The sequence below is a fragment of the Vanessa atalanta genome, chromosome 1 (genome assembly GCF_905147765.1).
Source record: "Vanessa atalanta chromosome 1, ilVanAtal1.2, whole genome shotgun sequence".
In the NCBI taxonomy this organism is placed as follows: domain Eukaryota; kingdom Metazoa; phylum Arthropoda; class Insecta; order Lepidoptera; family Nymphalidae; genus Vanessa; species Vanessa atalanta.
The window spans coordinates 34,656-54,445 of record NC_061871.1 but is presented as its reverse complement, the minus strand read 5'-3'; the positions used below and the strand labels follow the sequence as shown (position 1 = coordinate 54,445).

General features: G+C 38.2%; 2 protein-coding genes across 2 annotated transcripts in view; both read left to right on the top strand.

Annotated features, from left to right (window-relative positions):
• Positions 1 to 2: 2 nt before the first annotated feature.
• LOC125077154 (Down syndrome cell adhesion molecule-like protein Dscam2) lies at positions 3 to 1,163 on the top strand (the record flags this gene model as incomplete). The annotated part of the gene is made up of 2 exons (XM_047688989.1): positions 3 to 127; positions 1,022 to 1,163. Coding segments are annotated over 2 exons (267 nt in total), but the record flags the coding sequence as incomplete, so codon positions are not given.
• Positions 1,164 to 1,292: 129 nt separating this feature from the next.
• The window catches only part of LOC125077147 (Down syndrome cell adhesion molecule-like protein Dscam2), a 34,309-nt gene continuing 15,811 nt past the window's right edge, over positions 1,293 to 19,790 (top strand). Inside the window, exons 1-19 of the mRNA XM_047688976.1 lie at positions 1,293 to 1,443; positions 3,702 to 3,842; positions 4,084 to 4,201; positions 4,327 to 4,543; positions 4,704 to 4,917; positions 8,946 to 9,099; positions 9,177 to 9,328; positions 9,418 to 9,508; positions 9,642 to 9,823; positions 15,695 to 15,840; positions 15,942 to 16,077; positions 16,213 to 16,332; positions 16,414 to 16,671; positions 16,753 to 16,906; positions 17,015 to 17,163; positions 18,189 to 18,378; positions 18,841 to 18,986; positions 19,066 to 19,136; positions 19,227 to 19,497. Of these exons, the coding sequence (XP_047544932.1) occupies positions 1,293 to 1,443; positions 3,702 to 3,842; positions 4,084 to 4,201; positions 4,327 to 4,543; positions 4,704 to 4,917; positions 8,946 to 9,099; positions 9,177 to 9,328; positions 9,418 to 9,508; positions 9,642 to 9,823; positions 15,695 to 15,840; positions 15,942 to 16,077; positions 16,213 to 16,332; positions 16,414 to 16,671; positions 16,753 to 16,906; positions 17,015 to 17,163; positions 18,189 to 18,378; positions 18,841 to 18,986; positions 19,066 to 19,136; positions 19,227 to 19,497 (3,061 nt within the window). The remainder of the gene's footprint in view (positions 1,444 to 3,701; positions 3,843 to 4,083; positions 4,202 to 4,326; positions 4,544 to 4,703; positions 4,918 to 8,945; positions 9,100 to 9,176; positions 9,329 to 9,417; positions 9,509 to 9,641; positions 9,824 to 15,694; positions 15,841 to 15,941; positions 16,078 to 16,212; positions 16,333 to 16,413; positions 16,672 to 16,752; positions 16,907 to 17,014; positions 17,164 to 18,188; positions 18,379 to 18,840; positions 18,987 to 19,065; positions 19,137 to 19,226; positions 19,498 to 19,790) is intronic.

Below are 19,790 nucleotides of genomic sequence, written 5' to 3'. Positions count from 1 at the left end.
CAGCGCTGGTCCGCTACGCGTCGTCTGCCGGGACGCGCGTGCAGTGCGCCGCTCGCGGGGACCCGCCGCCGCGTCTCTCCTGGCTCGCAGACGACGGCAGCACGCTCAGTGACGCTCCCGGAGTCAGGTTAAACTTATTTAGTCATTTAATTTATACTAACCTATACTAAACTACTAAGCTATAAATTTAAATTAACCAAAGTTGTTTACAATGATGTTCACCGAAATAAAGAATAAAGCTTTCGTTAAAAATAAAGTGAAAAAAAGAATTTAATTTAATTAATGTAAGTTCTGAAGTGTCTTCTTTGCAATTAATAATTAAGTAAAATATAAAAAATTCTAATAATTTAGGAGTTTTAAACAAAGACAGTTAATGAGTACAATTTTTCGTGAGAACAGAAGGAATTATGTACATGACGTCGGCAATCATAATTTGTCCTTTTATAATTACTGTCGAGACAAAGCGCGAGCTCAATTCATATTGGGTGTAACGACTTCACTTTGTATTACAGGAGCGAAGAAAAATAAGTGAGCGTTAGTATCATTTGCTTTTTATATTTCCATAATCTCGAAATGCACTCTGTGGATGTCTGAGCTCTTAGGTATAATATATTGAATCGTTGAGGAGACCTATTTACGGCAAGACTTTAGGAGTAGGTACACGCTTGTCAGATTTCTTTAGTTAAGTTCAGAGTTCTTTAGCCAAATTAAAAAAAAATGAGTTTTTTTATTACTACACCGACGATTCGATAACGGCTAGACCGATTTAATAGCTTAAACTTTATTTTATCGGCTCAAAGAGATACCTGTTGTTTTTTAAGGTTGATGTTTTGATAAATAGTATAATAGAAATATATTTTGATAAATAGTATAATAGATACGTTACAAAAATAAGAAATTGAATTTCGGGTGAACATTATGGCTTGTAAGTTTGCCCATGATCAATATGAATCGATTTAAGACAGTTAATTAATTATTCGAATTCAAATCAATCAATTATAATAATCAAATGTTTTCCTAGACGAGTGTACAGCAATGGCACGTTGGAGCTCTTCCCGTCGGGTGCTTACCGCGACGAGCAAGCAGCGAGCACGGTGCGTTGCCGGGCCGTCAACCCGCACGGTGCCATCGTCTCGCGTGACGTGACTTTACAGCCAGGCTAGTAAACTTACCTTTTCTTAATATAGTTTTATACTCCATGCGAAACGCCACCAACGCAAACAACGGTGATAAATTAATTATGTTACATGTTTATTGCCTGTTCAGTGGCTGACACAAAATGGGAAGTGGTGATGTCTGGCACATCAGCGGCGGCCGGCGGCGTGGCGGCGCTTACGTGTCGCGCTGCGCCCGACGCCCCGCACGCGCACGCTCCGCCGCCGGCCGCCCCCGCGTTGTTCTACCGCGGCGAGCGCGTGCTCCACGTCGACGCTCCTAACCCAGGTGAGTTAGGCAATATTGAATAATGAACTATATTTCTTATTTTTATTTAATTTATCGAGGAATTTCCGAAATATTTTGATTCGTTCAAACCACAGTTTTCCTGAAATTAAGTCGGAACAAATGCTCAGAAATAAGAAATAAAAAATAATAGTGGAAACAAAGCCTTAGCATGCTAACATTGTGAAAATATTAATTAATCTTTCTTGTAATTGACGTATTTTGAAGTATTCTTATGTAAGTATATAATTTCATAAATAAGAACCTATTCTGTTAAAACAGTAACGATAATAAGTCTTCGTTTCCGAGTGGCAATTAACTGAGATTCGCTACATTGTGTAGGCGGTGATAAGTCGGACAGTTTTCTTTTAATAAGGGCACTAAATTATCGGCGCACATAAATCGCCGCAGCTCGGGGCGGTCAGTGCGACCGCCGATAAATCACTTTCCTCAGTAAAATATGTCCACTGAGCCAGAGCTCTAGAGGAGTCTTGTGTTGACTCATTAGTGCAGCCAAACCGTAGCTCGGAGCTTAGTATAGCGGAAGGGACGAGCTTGGTGAACTAAGGATACTTTGAAAAATGCTGTTTCATAAAGTCGTTTGTGTTGTCAAATTGTATTATAGAATCCACTCAATTAATAATAATGATGTATACGTACAAGTAAATTTTAGCTGGATTCGGGTTCAAGTCAGGGCAAGCACTACAGTACTTGGATTGGTTTTATTTATATCTCTTTAAAACACAGGACTGAAAACAAACGAGGATTTTAGATTATCGAGTATACACGCAGGTGTGTGCCGGATGAAACCCACTGAAGTAGCTTGGTGAATAAAATCTAAGCGTTACAAAAACCTTAGCCAAGTTGTGCGACATTTTGAGACTGACTAAAATCCATAAAGTAGAACAGTTAATTTAAAAAAGAAGCATTTATTTTACGTTTATTTTCTGTGTTGCATTAATCTCATTTTTAGACATGAATATGGCAAAAAAGGAGACGGGAAGGCGTAAAGCTCGTTACAAGTATTTTAAATTAATCTCCGACACGGTAATTTAGTCGAGGATTGCACTCACGCCAATTTTATGACACTTTGAATATATGTAGAAGAAGAGAGCCTAATTAACGCGAGTCTCGGCCAACAGCGGAGTATCTTCTGACAGCGTATTTATAATACTAGCGAAGTAATATTAATTAAAGCAATTTCTCATCGGAGACGCGCGCGACGCTGATGAATGGCCGCACGTCTGGGATAAGTCGTGATACAATCCTCTTTGAGTACTTATTCTCTCTTCGCATTAACAATCTTGTAAATAAAATCAAAATATACTTAACTTAATCATAATTTGACAGGAATATGTTGTAAATAAAGCAACCAGCGATTCTGAATGCAGATTCTGGCGAGAAGAAACGGCAAAGAAAATTTCTTTGCAATAATTAATTTACAATGTTATGACAATAAAACACAATTAAATTTATATAAAAGTAATACTAACACTGTAAATGTATCTGCTAAGAGCCTATAACAAATGTTTCTCCTTTTTGGAGAGAAGGTTTGGAGCTCACTCAAACCGTGGGGGTTTGTGGCATATATCCAATATGCGGCAGATGAATAATCTGCTACATATACCCACCACAGGTTCCACACGATGTCTATCTCAACCGCCGAGCACGGGATAGATCATAAGCGCGTAACATAATATACTTTATATACAGACGTACGTTTTTATATAATGATCTTACGTTGAGTAAATCACCTTTTTTTTCAACTAATTTCAATATCAGTGATTTTTATTATATTAACAAATACCTCGTAGGAAATATTTATTGACTCTGTGAAGTCACTTAGAGTGGCGTTATAATCTAGAATAACCTTGCTTCTCGTGATACTATACTGAGTGATTCTATCAAAATAATCAACGATATTGTAAATATTTTACATAATATTTTAGTATATATATTATGACGGGGGTCTAGAGCTCCAAGATTCTAATCAGACAGCGCCCTTTTTTAAAATGAAAACAGCTTAGACTCTTTGACGGGTCGCCTAAAAGTAATATAACATAAGATTAAAATACTAAAACCACCTATTTGATTTCAATAGGATGTGCGATGTTCGGAATGGATATATTAAATTTTTCATAGCGAATATTTAGGCCTTCGAATATACTCTTGCTCAGGACAATGTAATTCCACTGTAACATTACTTTTGTTGAGGCTTAATTTAAATAAAGAAGTATAAAATTATCAATACTGTATGTAAGATGCACGCTACCTCATGGCGGGGTCAGCACTGCTCGTGCGCGACGTGTCGCCGGCTGACGCGGGCGCCTACAGCTGTCTCGCGCGCCACTCACTGACGGCGCTCACGAAGCGATCGCGACCCGCTCATCTCAATGTTCTACGTTTGTATTTTTTTACTTTCGTATGAAATACAATTTATAACATAATAAAGCTGTAGAGACACAAGTTCAATCCTGCGCTTGGCGACGCATTGACGATGTAAGAAACGGTTTATTTATTATTATCTTACAAGGCCAATATCTCGATAGTTCATTTCTTTTCTTAAATAAATTAAATATTTGCCAAATTATCTCATTCATAGTTTGAGCCGAACATGTCTAGAATTTAATAGAAATTTTACAGCCAGCTCGCCAACCTCAGCTCCAAGACTAGTAGCCACGGAGACCGAAGTGAGCGTCCCCGCGGGCACCAGCTTTTGCATGCCCTGTGTCGCCTCCGAGTACCCGCCGCCGCAGTACACGTACGTCATTAAGTCCAACTTGATAGAAATACGACAGATAATAACATTTTATTTTACGAAATTTTGCTTAGTAGTTCTGAAACTGGACAATATTATAGGATACATTTTTAAGTATTTTCAAATAGATGGTATCGCGAAAAGAATGGTCGGCTGCAGCCCGTGGAGCCGACATCCTCTATTTGGCTCTGGGCGAGCGGAGCGGCGATGTGCTTCACCAGAGCCTCGCGAGAGGTCAGCGGCGCGTGGCTGTGTAAGGCGTATAACGTCTTCGGAGACGCGACAGCACAAATGCGCGTCGACGTGCAGGAAGCGTTTACAGTGACTGTAAACCCTCCCGTAGTCGTGAGTTACAATAGTTATTGCTTTGGCCAAAAGATGGAAACCTGGGAAATTGCTTATTAGTTGACCTAAAAATTCGCCAATATAGGAATATATAAATATTGTCAATTTATCGATTTTAATTTCATGTTATTTTTTCAATTGTACTATAAATATACCAAAGGTTGCGGAGGCGGGTAGCACGGTGCGACTTAACTGCAGTGCGAGCGATCCTGAGGCGTTACTGCGTTGGGCGCACGACGGCACGGTGCTGGCGGGCGCGGCAGGCGCGGCGCTCGTCCTGCGCGGCCTCACACGCGCGCACGCCGGCCTCTACCAGTGCCTGGCGCGCCGGGGAACGCGCACCGAGCAAGCCGCTGCTGAAATAAGACTGGGAGGTAAGTTTATCAATAATCTTAACAAATCAAACAAACAAACATACATACATACATACTATGTCTAATATATACTACACTATTACTTACGTAAAGTGCCCAAATATTTCATTAGCTAGTGTACGACTTACCACAGTTGACACCTTTATATTTAAACGTGACTATAAATTTGAAATTAAACTTCTGGTACACTAAATATTTTATGGCATTAAATATATTCAAATGTTTTTAAACTTAAACAATTGTTTTGCGTTATGTAACTTTCCCGACCTATCGAAGGCCGTGATTGGTGTGTAAAGTCACATACGTCACATTTCAGGCGAGTTAATAAAGCTGAAGAAGGATCACATGACGCATAATTAGATTATCCTGATCGGCATGATCATGATTAACTCGCCGCAGTGCCCCGAAACTAATTAAGCGCGTGCGTCAATCACCCGCGACCCCAATCAATGGACCCGTTCCTACCCTTCAACCCGACCTTACGATAGAAATAAATGCAGGAAATTGGCTAAATTTATAAGTGCCTTTCTGTGTTGCGAACCTTAGCAAATTATATCGGAAATTATTAACACGGAAAGTACATTATTTTTACAGACCTTGATTGGATACCCAGTCAGGATACCAATTGCGAGTACCTGTTCCACGGCTGAGAGTCCACCGTGAGACTTCAGTCCAAGCAAAATAATATCATTTCGCTCGCCTGTTACTTAAGTTCTGAGCTTTCCTCTTTAGAAGGTGATAAATGTTTTGCCTGGTGGAAGGCAACGGTGTCCGGTTGTCCATTAGTTAGTTGGATGTAAGTAATGTCGCAGCTCAGTCGCGTCGACCGAGCGCCGAGCACAGAGCCCGGCGCCTAACAAATAGCGCGCGACTCGAGCTCCGAAGAGATTTATAGCGTACGGAGCTAACTCCCCGGCCCACCCTTCTCCCATCGTCTCTGGGTCCTCCGCTCTCCGACCGTTTCTTTAGGTACAATGTATACTACATACTATAACTCACCATCGGGATTTCACAACGTTAACCGATTCAGTGATAAATAGCTCAACCTAGTGCACTTTCAATATTGGAGTTCACTCCGGCGCTATTACCGCGTCGAATGGTATTTCACTCCGAATAACATTTCCGTTTGCTAAAATTAAGTAAGTTCAGTTTCTGAACAATAGCCGGTCGATATAAAATTGTATCGGATTCCTGGAACACATAAATATTAAACGTCAGACAAACCCACCAAACAACATATTTTTAATATTTGAATTTATATTGTACAAAGTTTTATATAAAATTAATATCTAAATAATAAAACAGTATGTAAAGAAATTTTAGGTTTCATCGTGGCGTTCGTAGCAATTTAAATATATTTAGTACAATTGATGGACTTAGGACAAATATGTATTGATGACTGTTATGAGCATTCAATTAAATTTCATTTATTTATCATTCAGGTTGTATACAAATAAATAATGTATTAATTTGAATCCTTTTCTGGTGTTACTATTTACACTCTGCAATTTGGAACAGTAGGGAAGTTGAGAGATATTATACAATGTTGAATAACACGTGCGATAATAAAGGCTCGGTGTGCTTGTCAAAGTATATTGATATTATTTTAATATGTGCTTACAACATTATTTAATACATACCAGAGTGAATTCGCGACACGCGAGTAGCGTATGTACACACATATATTGTTATGGATACGGACTGGGGGACGACAGATATCAATCGCTACGAAGTATTCGGGCGGCGCTGAATCAATCAGCGAAGAGCATTTATTGCGATATATTGCCCGATTCAGCGCATTTATCATATTAATGGAATAAAGTTGACAAAAAGCTATTTATCAAATGAATTTCAGATTATAATAAGAGCGCACACACGAGAACAGAGTTACGAGCTCTGACATTCAATAACTATTTAAAGTCGCTAGTTATTTCATTGGACTTAACATCAAATGAATACATAATTATAATCATTGCAATTAATTGAATACTAGCTATTTCAGATCGAAATCAACCTGGAGAAACATCACTCCTCCCTAAGCAATTGTGCGTTGTGGTTGCGCGGATCGCAAAGGCAGAACTAGTATCAAAGGCGCCTTACGGCAGCTACAGAGAACGACTCGGACCGAATTGACCACAATCCGGCCCACGACCTGCGGATAGATTGATTAATGTGTCAGATCACACGCTAACCTACGTCATAGTATCGTAAGCCACGTTCCAGCTTAGACTCTAGAAGCCACTATTTAATTAAATACCTATTAATATAAGCAATAACTGATTTAATTAGTATCTTCGTGATTCGTTTAAACGTTGCGCGTAATTTCTATCAAGTGGCGAGTATGGATTGTCACGAACGAAATGATGATCCCATGAGTACGCCATATGATGTCATTTCCCTTATGCTTTTAATGGCATTGGCTCACTCTTGAAATTAAAACACATAATACTTTGCAGTACGTTAGTAAATAAATAAGAAATACCTACCCCAGAGTAGCCCGCACTAAGCCCTACCATCAGTTAATAAACTTAACTAAAATAATTTTTTTTAATTTAACTTAAATAATTTAACTACATTCAAAAATTCACGTAATCTAAAAGATTTTCAGAAGACTTACGTATAAGTACATACTTATTCTGTCCTGCCCGGCCTTCTGGGGACTATTTTCAATGGAGTGAAGCACGAAATATTTTGGCTCATAATTGCGCAAGCACAGGTGCACTTATTATTACCTCGTTCTTAGGGTGCAAACTAATCTGATGGATATGTTGGATCTGACCCAATCACTGATAGAAAAACATTTCTGGCCCAACTCGGGCTGTAAGACAAAAGATTTTGGTGAGAAGAAATTACGTATAATCGCATTTTTATTGTATATAATGTAATGTTTAAAATCGTATGTCGTTTTAATATAATTAAAGAAAAAACTAGTTTTTAATCAAATATTTATAAAAAAGAAAATTATGATGCCCAGAAAATTATTAAAACTAAAATGACAAATATTTTTAAGTAATTTAATAATATTATTTGAAATTATGACTATATAGGCATAATATTGTACAAGAGCTATGCGGCTTCTGATTATGTGACCACTCGTATGAGACTTCTTCATTCAGAATAAGTATGCTTCTAACGAGCTCTGACGTCATATCGTTACCGCAAAGGTTTTCCACGCTTTTGACTATGAAGAAACCCTACACTGCATTTTCTCCAACAGCAATTTTCTAATACTCATATATATGTAATAGTAGTACTAGCTACATATCAGAGGACACATACCATACGGTTTTGCTTGCGTAAATTTTTAGATCGAATAGTCGATGATCAATCTCTTTCCGACTTTTCAACCTTTGGTTCGATCCCTTGGCTCTGCGAATGATGTGGGATTACTCTGTATATTTTATCGTTTTTTTCACAAGGAATGTATCGAGCTACTATTTGGATTACTTCCAGAATAGCAAATTCCATTAACACCATCTCAATGTCCGAAGATCAGCAACAGTGTGATTTTTAAGGCATTTTCTGTCTCGTACCACAACTCTTTGGTTTCTGAGGTCCAACTATCGCTGGTACTTCTTCTGAACAGATTCATATCTGTTGACTTGAGAACCTTAAAGCAAAGCGTCTTTATATTCCCCAACTGTCATTAAGCTCCCCGGTTATACACATTTCTGTGGGCGTTGGTAGTCCATTTCCATTCGTTTGTTACCTATTACGTAATAAACATACACATACGCCTCACACACAAAATGAGTACGATATAATATACAAAATACCCATAACCCTGACCTGTCTACCAGATTGGTAGGCGTCTGCTGATACTGTACCACTTCTTAAGGTCAATAAACATTACTAGGAAGTCGCAAAATCCTACCACCAAGTAAACTAACCTCGAGTCCACATAGTCTTGTGTACGCTACCCTTAGAGTGTAATGAACGAATGTTTAACCCTTATTTTTTTCTGATAGTTCTTTGCAAAGTGTAAGATTTAAGTAACTCTTAGGTTTTATTCTCGATGTATTTCGTAGACTCGCCGCCGGAACTGCAGTACACATTCATTGAACAAGCGCTACGCGCGGGCGGCAGCGTCGCACTGCGATGCATTGCGGCCGCCTCGCCCCCCCCTCGGATCACATGGCTCCTGGACGGGCAGCCACTCGACCACTACCTTGCACATCACAGGTCTAATTTACTGCTTACTATTATATTAAATTATTAGCTAATCTAACAATAACAATAACATAATTATACATATGTAGATATTCGATAAGCGAAGAAGCATCTGTTCAAGGAGAGGTAGTGTCCATTCTGAACCTGACTTCAGCAACGGCAGCAGACGGTGGTCGCTACACGTGCCACGCATCGAACCCACTTGGTGCGGTCGAACATTCTGCGAGACTCAACATATACGGTAAGTCCGCTTATGGTGTGTTAATGTTACCGCGTACACGCATACACAGCTACTCGAGGTACAGGTCTCATCGCTCGACATTGTTGCAGGCCCACCTTCGATACGTCCAATGAGTACGGTCCGGGCGGTCGCCGGTGAGAACCTTACACTGCACTGCCCCTACGCCGGATATCCGATCAGGTCTATAGAGGTGCATTTGATAGGATAATTCCTATTCAAAATATAACTGTATATGTGTATGCACTTTATTTAATTTAAATTAATTCATTTTTCATTTATAAACGTAAATAAGAAACTGTATAATAACGTCCAGCTCCGTATCGTGGTGGCGACGTGGCGCAGCGGCAGCGTTGGGAGGAGCTGGGCGCGTCTCGGCTCGCGGCGGCTCTGTTCGTCTCGCACCTGCATTACCGCACGACGCAGGCCACTACGCGTGCAGCGTCTCCGCGCCCGCGGGCCCAGCCGCTACAAGAGACGTTGAAATACAAGTTCGAAGTGAGTAGTATATACCACATCCTTCTCTGCACTGATAGTAAAGTTATCACACCAGAATATACCAGTTAGTTATAACTAATGTATATTATCTTTATTTTTACAATAGTACATTTCTATTCGAAATCTGAAACATATTTTACTCTTAGCGATACCAGCAAACCACCTGCTTAAATCGAAACAAGAAATATATTATACTTGAACACAACTCCCAATCCGCGTGTATCCCATCACAGTGCTCATGAAAAAAAGTAAAGGAGAAATAATATAATATAAGATAAATTTGAACCCAGTGATCGCTTATTTTTAGAGCTTTGCTGTAAAATTTATATCATTATCAGTTTTTAAATTCAATGAGAGTACGTAAAATTACTTAAAATTTGTTTTCAAAAACGTAACAATGTTAACGAGCATTCCAACTGGATTAATTTATTGGTGTGACGGTAATTATAGTCGCCCGATTCCGATAAATGAAGCGCCCGGCCGATGTGGGGTAGAACGAGAGGATCGTCCTCGCTAATTCTGTTTAACCTTTACAGCAACGACCTGTCTGTCGCACTCAGTAGCACCCTTATCGGTTGCAATATGGAATATGTCATAGTAATGAGCGTCAACAATATATGTCAGTTATGCTGATGACATGGTGGTATTAAGAAACTTTTCGCCGTTCGTTAAGTATACGCTGAACGTCATGGGCTAAAATATAAAGCGAGTAAAAGTGAACTAATGGTCTTTGAGGCCAAAGACCATGAGTTCACTTAGGAGTGCGCTTAACTGTGCGGAAGTTCAATTAAATGGAACGAAAATAATTGCTCCGCCAAAAACTAATAAAATGTTGGATTTAGAATGACGTCACAGTTAATCATGCATTGCCATCTAAACTGAACATGTATACAAAATTTCAGCTCAATCCGTTAAAGATATTTGCTTCTAAATTGAGTTACAAGATTTCATCCGTACATACCTACAATGCAAGTTAAATAAAAGCTTGTAAAATGCTGGTTCTCTTTACATTAAAAAATGATATGGGCGATACATCTTAACCATACATGTAATAGTTCCTAACCAAGCTGTAATCTAAAATAAAATGGAACAATAAATCCAAAATCACAAGAACTTAAAAAAATTAAATGTTCCGTGCAATAATTTGAATTGAGTAAACACTCGAAACATTTCCAAAAATAATCCTAAGACTGCCAAGACGAGACGGTGATGACGGCACACTATGCGGAAAGTATTTTTTTTAAATGGTTGTGACCCACAGGAATGTACAACACAAGCACCTTTAAAATAATTTTGTGCAAGTTAATAAATAACAATTAATAACTTTGATTAATAAGTTTCTAGTTCTATTTTTTATTTATTTAATTCTTACCATAATTTTATACTTGAACTTTCAAATTTCAATAATAAAATGAAAGTAGGAGAATAAACCAAACACTTTAAGTGAAACCGAGTACTTTATAACGCGCAAGCAGTTTAATAACTTTGTTTGTTGCAATTTGACATATTTATGCATCATATACTAACATATAATATGTACATATATATTTAAATATTTTTCGAACACAAATAAAGAGATGTATCTGCTTTAGTTCTGATTATGAGTCTAGTAAAAATATTAGCCATAAGATACCCAAAAAAAGTGACTTATAATGAAATGTGAGTAATTTGATTGAGGAAAAACACAATAAGCAAAAATTTTACTTTGTGATAGATATTACAAAACGAAATAAACATTTTATAGAGATTGTTAGACATTATAATACCTAGACACGTTACAGTTCCTGCATAATAATATTCTAAATGACTTAAATAATGTAAATCTATACTAATACTCTTTTTAAATAGAAGCCAGGTTTATTCAAGATGTCAGGTATATAAACGTTTAAGAACTCGGTTGTAATTTGCTTACTTCTGTAAGATTTATCCATACCACTAGGACATTTATTAATTGAGTAGGTGACTGTTCCGAGAGATGCATTTAATGATTTGTTGGTATTAAAATTGCACAGTTGATAAAATGGTTATCCCAGCGCGATGATCTTATCGTTGAATCCTCACGCAAAGTAGTTGACACTTTTAAAATATTGATCTTAAATTAACACGTGCTCAATAAACTATACAAGACCTTAGACCATATTAGACTAACTAAATATCAGGAAACACACCTACTAAATCTGATGAAAGCGTCCTGTCAATAATACATTGACGCGCGTTAGAATATTACTAATTTAACAAAATATGAGGTACATCGCCTACGGAAGAGAGTAAAACTAGATCAACTCGTTGAAACAAACGATGAATAGCACCCAGGCCGATTTGGTAGCGTGTTGTTATTGGGTAGAGGTCACCATACTTAATTTGTAATTAAAACTCGTCTCGGATTTCAAATCAATCCAATCAATCAATTATGTACTCAATATCATGAAATATAAAAATCTATACGAAATCTAAATATTTCACAACATTAAAATAGTTTTTAGAAAAAGGCTTACCGATCACTTTTCGGCTATCATTTCAAAAATTATAAACTTCACGTTAACGCCTTTTCTTTAGTTTTTTCCTATATTATATTATTATATACATATCACAAAATCGTACATGAAAGATATTTGAGAAAAACATTTTCTGGGGTAATCAATTAACGCAATAGATCATATAAATATGATTTTTAGAATTTTTGTCTGTTTATGCATTCGTTTTTTACAGATAATCTGAGAATCGGCTTAACCGATTTGGATACCTACCTACTGTATACCTATATGGAGTAAAATATTATTTTTTTTGTAATAGATGTAACAAATATGAATTAATAATAGTTACTGTATAAATCTTGAGCAGCATGTCCCAGTTGAATCGCAATTCCGATCCTCTGGGCTAAAAACGAACCATGTCCTGTCACCAGTAGAGGCAATAAGGCGAGGTGTTATACTTTTGATGAAGTTTTTTGCACCACTACTCCAAGGGCAAGTATTTCGACAGCAAATGGGACAAAAAAGTAATTTGACATAAGACACGAATAATTTAATCTTTTTTTTTTCTTCATATTTTTCCGCAACGGCACCGGCTCTTAACATTGTCTCTCGGATATGAGACGGGGCCAACGTGTCAACGCATGTAGCGTCCCACACAATGGCCCGTCCTTGTTCCCAGGGAACCATGTTAATCCATCGGGTCTCTTACCATCATCACGACTAATTCCACGAGGCTCAGAAAGAGCAGGAACGTCGATGGTGGCAAGAGCCCTTTTTATTTTGTCATTAAGAGAACCGTGGCGGAAAAGCCTGCTTGAACTCCTTAGGCAAGAGAGACCATGTAAACCGAAAGAGTCCATCTCCTTTCCACACGAGCATATGTGCTCAGAGCACAGCGGTGTTCCCAGTCGGAGATCAATTGATATGCGGAAACATTCATTAAATATTATATATCATAATCAACTTGAACTTAAAAAAAATTCAACCATTGACTTGACTCTTTCGTTGACGAAGCCTGGCACGGTTTTGGGGACTTGTTAATTTTTTTGTCAAGCTGTATAGTGTAACGTTGACCAATGGTGAATCCCAAAGTTTTTGTTTTGTAACTTCCATAGGGAAGGCACTTTACCTTCCAGGTCTCTATCGCCTCAGTAACATTTGTGATTTTGACTGTTTTTGGTTTTAATAGTTGTGAACAAAGGCCTGAAATGCTATGTACAGAAGAAAGAAAGGCCGGAAGGGCAACAAATTGAAATTTCCCTCCCGCCGATGCCACCAAATGGAATGGGAAGTGTAGCTTGAGTTCAAGAATACTCATCAAGAGATAAATTTTTATTTTTTCTAAAGTTTTTTTAAGGATGGCATCGGTTTGATTGGTAAGACTAGGATATTTATATATTGGGCTCGCCCGTAGAATGTACACAAATTTTGGTAACATACCTATAGTATTTGTTTTATTAAAATCGGAATGTTATGGAACCAAGGCTGATGTGTATAAAACCTTTTTAAGGAGTTCCAGTTCGTTAAATCATCCCTTTACGTTTAAAAATAAATAAAGAATCCCTAAATGGGTACGGCGTAAACGATTTTATGTTTATACCCCGAATCTCTCTTATTCAAAAAAAATCGCTTACTTTTAGGCGAGTCCAGTTTTCAGTGCACACGGCTAGCGATATGTAGCTCTGTCGCGTTTTCGCAACTACAAAAAAGTTTATGCTTTAATTCCTAATGGCAGTACGTGTTATATCGTATAATATATAACGCAGTTAGACAAATACATCGTAACTTTTTAATATAATAAGATTAAACTATAAATTTAAAACGTTCGGTTGTTTGTAGTTTATATTAAGTTAAGGGTTTTCCAATAAGAGGTGTTATTTTGATATTCAAAGAAAAATGCAATTTTTTAATATCAATGATCGGATGTTTATTTAATTATAAATAGGAATGTGTGCCGTTAATAGTGGAAAATAACATCAGGCAAATGGCAACCATGACCACGCTTACAGGGCAATATCCTTTTTATGAAATTTTCCATAACCGAAGACCTTCTCTTTCACGTGGTCTCAAAGGAAGAAGTCGCAAGGTGTTAAATCACAAGCTCTCGGTGGCCAATTGTGATCACCTCTGAGAGAGAAAGATACGGTCCGGAAACTTTTCCAGTAAAAGTTCAATGGTTTCGTTGCTTGTGTGGCACGTAGCGCCGTCTTGTTGAAAATAAATGTTGTCCAGATCAATACCATCCGATTCCGGCCATAAAAAATCGTTAATCATCTCTCGATAGCGCAATCCAGTCACCGTTACTGTTGCTCCAGCTTCATTTTTGAAAAAGTAAGGCTTAATGACTCCACGGGACCATAAACCGCACCAAACCGCCACACGTTGAGGATAAAGAGGCTTTTCAACAATAACTCTTGGATTTTCTGAGCCCCATATCCGACAATTTTGCTTGTTGATGAAGCCATCGAGGTGGAAATGGGCCTCATCACTCAAGATGATTTTACAATGGAATTCCGGATCATTTTCATGCATGTCAACAACCCTATTAGCAAAGACACGACATTGTTGATGATTGGCCGGCTTGAGTTCTTGTATTAACTGGACTTTATAAGACCTAAGAACTAAATTTTCATGCAAACTACGGTGTAATGACGTTTGTGGAATGCGTAATGCGATAAATCTGGGTTTTCTTCAACACTTTCGTCTACAACAGCAATATTTTCGGCTGTTCTTGAGTTCTTTTCGACGTGCACGGGTTTTATTCTTTACATCACTAACTTATCCCAACGGGCTCGATTTCTTTTATTTAATAACTGTCTTATCTGTAATTAAAGTGATGCAAACACTTAATGTGACGTATTGTAATTTAATTTGGGACTTTCATTTAATCAATATTATTTTTAGTTCAAGTAAAAATTCGAGTGCAAAACACACTATTCACTCGCCAGAAGTGTAGAAAATAAAGAAAATATTTATTATGGTACTATTTGTATAGAACAATCAATACCAAGAATGAGTTCTTAAATAATCAAACTCGGTATTTTTTTATAACATTTTAGATTTAATTTTTCTTACTGTATTTTAAACCATTTCCAAGCAGTCGACTGTACTGAATTAATAATTTTGTTTGCACTATTTAAGTGACAGTGACAACGCAATCTACTACAGACCTACAAATTAAATCTGATTTTTAATAATGTTATATTTCATAACCAATTTGAGTGCATTAAGATTGAGGTTGCACGTTTTCTTAATTTTTTAATTGTTAATAGAGGGCATTAAATTTTTGACCTTTTTCCTCTCGTAATAGTATAAACATCTCTCCAAGAAAGTTTTCGGCTGTCTTTAGAATCTGGTTTATCAGTGATTTTTGGACATAAATCAATATATTTTCTAGATCCACCGAAGATTTCACCATTCATGTTCTCGTCAGAACTTACTGAAGGTAGTTCGGTGCAGGTGCTCTGTGGAGTTTCATCAGGAGATAAGCCAGTGTACTTCGCCTGGCTTAAAGATGGTTCTCCTGTTCCACCAAATCTCCAGGTATTGTATTTGAAAAAAAAAACTACTTTATTTAATAAAATCCCTAAATTACTAAAGCTATCGAATAATCGAGGAAAGTTATCGAGTGACTATTTGTCCAGATAGAGGAGAAGAGCTTAAACGAGTTCTCCCTCCTCATGTTTCCGGAGCTGTCGGCTCGGCACAGCGGCGCCTACACATGCCGCGTGTCCAACCACGCCGCTACTGTCAACTATACTGCAACTCTTAGCGTAAAAGGTCACGCTCTTGTACCACAGCTTGTAGAACAGAATGTGATTAGCTTTTACACTTTTTCGTAGCTACGTTACATTCATGCATATTATAATTTAAGTCAAAAATATATTTTCAATATTCTTATTTTTCCTGGTACAGTTGCACCTACATGGATTACGGAACCATTAGACTCTGCTGTTCTTTTAGGAGCTCCATTACTATTGGAATGTATCGCTAAAGGTTACCCTACACCAGTCGTAACTTGGTACAGAAGAATAGGTAAGACTTTTAAAATAATTGTTAGTTGGGTAATATGTTCAAGGTCAATTTATATAATTTACTGAATTTATCTTTATGTAGGTGACGGAATAAATGGAATTGAAAATTCGGATCGGTGGGAAGTCGCAGGTTCAGAATGGGGCCCGGAAGGGGATCAATTTAAGCCTACCAGTGGATTGGCGAATGTACCCCGAGAAGTGAGCAATGGACGTGCAGCCATGGGTAGTAGTGCTATAGCTGCTAGGTCAGCAGCTCGTTCACATCAGGGACTGTACCGATGTACTGCAGACAACGGTGTGGGACCACCTCTAGTCAAACATGTCAATGTGACCATACATGGTGAGACACATCGGAAGTCGTTAAATATATTCATATTTGAGTTACATGCCGTTTTCTTTTTAAAGCAAATATTGCTCTCAGAACCAGCACACTTTGGTCTTTCGAGCGAAACTGTACGAAACATGACCAGCGTGCGAGGACGCAGCGTCGTTCTCACTTGCCTGGCTCTTGGGGATTCTCCGCTTGTAGTACACTGGACTCATCGAGGCAATAAGCTTGATCTTGACTCGTACAGGTAGTTTTATTTTAAAAATATAGTTAGGATTTTCATGCCATGCCTAAAATAAAATTATAAAGAAGAAAGTAAACGAGTAACATCATGTACCATGATCACATCTCATAGATGGACAATATCAGAAGTACGCACAAGCGAGGGCGTGCGATCCTCCCTGCAACTGCGCGCGGCGGAGCGTCATGACGCCGGCGAGTACCGTTGCCATGCGCGCAACCAATACGGCCGCAGCGATCTACTCATGTTCTTACACGTCGAAGGTAACAAAGTAACGATGAAAATACTAGCAATTTCGAACTGGTCCCTAACACGTTAATATACTAATGGGAAGAAGTAACGGTCATGTTAACGTTACAAAATATTTGTTTCGCACGTCGGAAATAATTATGGTTAAACAAACTTACCTATGTGAAGTTCTATCATAATTATACGATAGTTTCGTCCGAAGATATTAAATAGGAATACATGTAGTATCGCGTAGTCTTACGCAAATCTCACACTTTCCTCAAGACATTAAATTTTTTTTTACCTTCATTTAGTTTTGATAGCTCTAAATCGGCACAAGAATGAATAAATGTATGAATGTAAATGGAAGGGATATTAGCATCTATCTCTGTTATGTATGTATATGTGTATGTTAGAGATAAAGCGAAATATTTGCGCACATAATCATCATCCTGCGCTTGCACCGATGCTGATAATAAAGGTTCGTCGTCCTCTGGTGTCGCAATCACCACGACATTTCTTTTTTTGAAGTCGTTTAAAATGAATTGGCATGTAGGTACTGTTACAAAAGAATTGAAACAGTCCTATAATAAATTTAACATGTATAATATGAATCGGGTAGTGTTAACCACTATGCGAAGCACGGAAACCCTGGTAACAATCTGTAATATCTTCGTAAATATTCATTTAATTACACACTTTAAAAGGCCATATTAATCTATAACAAATGCACAATGTATTTAAGGTGCTTAATTGGATAAGCCTTTAAAGGTGTACAATACTGTGGTACATTATTTTGATCTCGTAGGGTTCCGCCAGCGTTTGCAACGGAAGCGCAAAAAATGTGTTTATTTACGACATCACATTAGAAACCTCAAAAATTATCAGTATTTTTCTTCTATATTATACATATAAACCTTCCTCTTGAATCAATCTATCTATTAAAAAAAAACCGCAACAAAATCCATTGCGAAGTTTTAAGCAGGGACAGACAGACAGCGGAAGTGTCTTTGTTTAAACCTTCATTTGTTTATCACAAAAAAACAATAAATATGCATAGAGCCGCCCGATGTACCTCGATCGCTGCAGCTTTGGGGTGCGGGTTCTCGGTGGGTTCGCGTGCGGTGGGCCGCCCACCCCGCCCCGCGCACTCACTTCGCCGCACTCTGCACGCCGCTGCATGCACTACCCGCGCCCGAGCATAACACGCACCACTATAATCTAACCCTCGATTCAATGGAAAATGAAAGGTGAATAGATAATTAAATAAAAAACATATTATTAACAATAACAAACAATACATTCATATTATTAACAATATTATTAATATATGAATATCCATTACATTTTTCTGATTTCAATTATTTTTTTAATAATAAGGACAGACAGTAGATCACTAGTAGCAATCCTTAAATATTTTAAATTATCCTCTCATATAAAGGACCTCCGACCGGGTTAGAGTATGATATAAATATGTGACAGAAATGTATCCACCGCGTGGCGGTTTCTTGACGACGGCACTCCTAACCAACAACCTAACTTGGCCGTGCCGAAGGTTGTCTGATTAAGACCCAAGTATTATATCTATTGAGCTCTTCAGCTTTTGGCCTTAGGTTAGCTTTTATTATTTTTGCGGGTAGTTAGTCTATATAAAAATTCACTCTAGAATAAAGTAAAAACGATTATTCGGTTTCCTTTAAAATAAACACAAGGTTCGACGAAGAAGGATTTAACTTACTGAGTGCACGACTGGAAGGTCTACGACCCGCGGCCGCCTACTCATTGAGAATAGTCGCTACGAACCACGTCGGACAGTCGCCACATTCTGATGCCCTGCTCTTTACAACTCTCGAAGAAGGTAAGATTTATATATATATTATATTAATATAAAAACACAAGTAATTTAAAACCAAAAAACAATGTCCGATTTATTGCAGCTCCGACAGTCTCACCACAAAATATCCGCATCAGGCCCATCAACACTGGGGAGTTACACGTGTCGTGGTCGGTAAGTAGCTGTCGCTAACCTGACATATTACTTTGGTGTACTAACCTAAAGCAATAGAATTGCTCTACCTGGTTTAATTGTTAAAACTAGGCTCCAGCGCAAGACGGTTGGAACGGCGAGCTGTTAGGTTATGCGTTATCGTGGCGTGAAGTAGGTCGTGTCGAAGAGGAGAGTGAGTACGAGGGAGGACGCGACGACGGCGCCCGCGCCGGCACGGCCGTTGCTCGCGGCTGGAGTAGCGCCGAACTCACTCTGGGCGGTCTGCGACAGTTTGCGCGCTATGCTGTATCAGCGCGCGCCTTTAACCGTGCCGGTCCTGGTCCGGCTTCTTCTATCGCTTACGCCACTACTGCAGATGGAGGTTAATACGCTACAACTACAACTTATACTTTTACATTAAACCGCTTCTTCCGTTCCAATTTAGTAAGGGTGAAATGAGACATGCTCGTTTGCCAGCGGATCTATTCACTTACTTACTCTGTGCTAATGCGTCATTCAAAACGCACCACTTGTTTTTTTGTTATTATATCAGTATAAATACTGATTTTCTTGTTGATTCTTTTCCCTAAAATCTGCATTCCGAGCCGACGGTAGCTTTACGTTTAATTAAATCCTACGTGAAATAAGTATATTTTTATTTTGGTCACCTTTAAG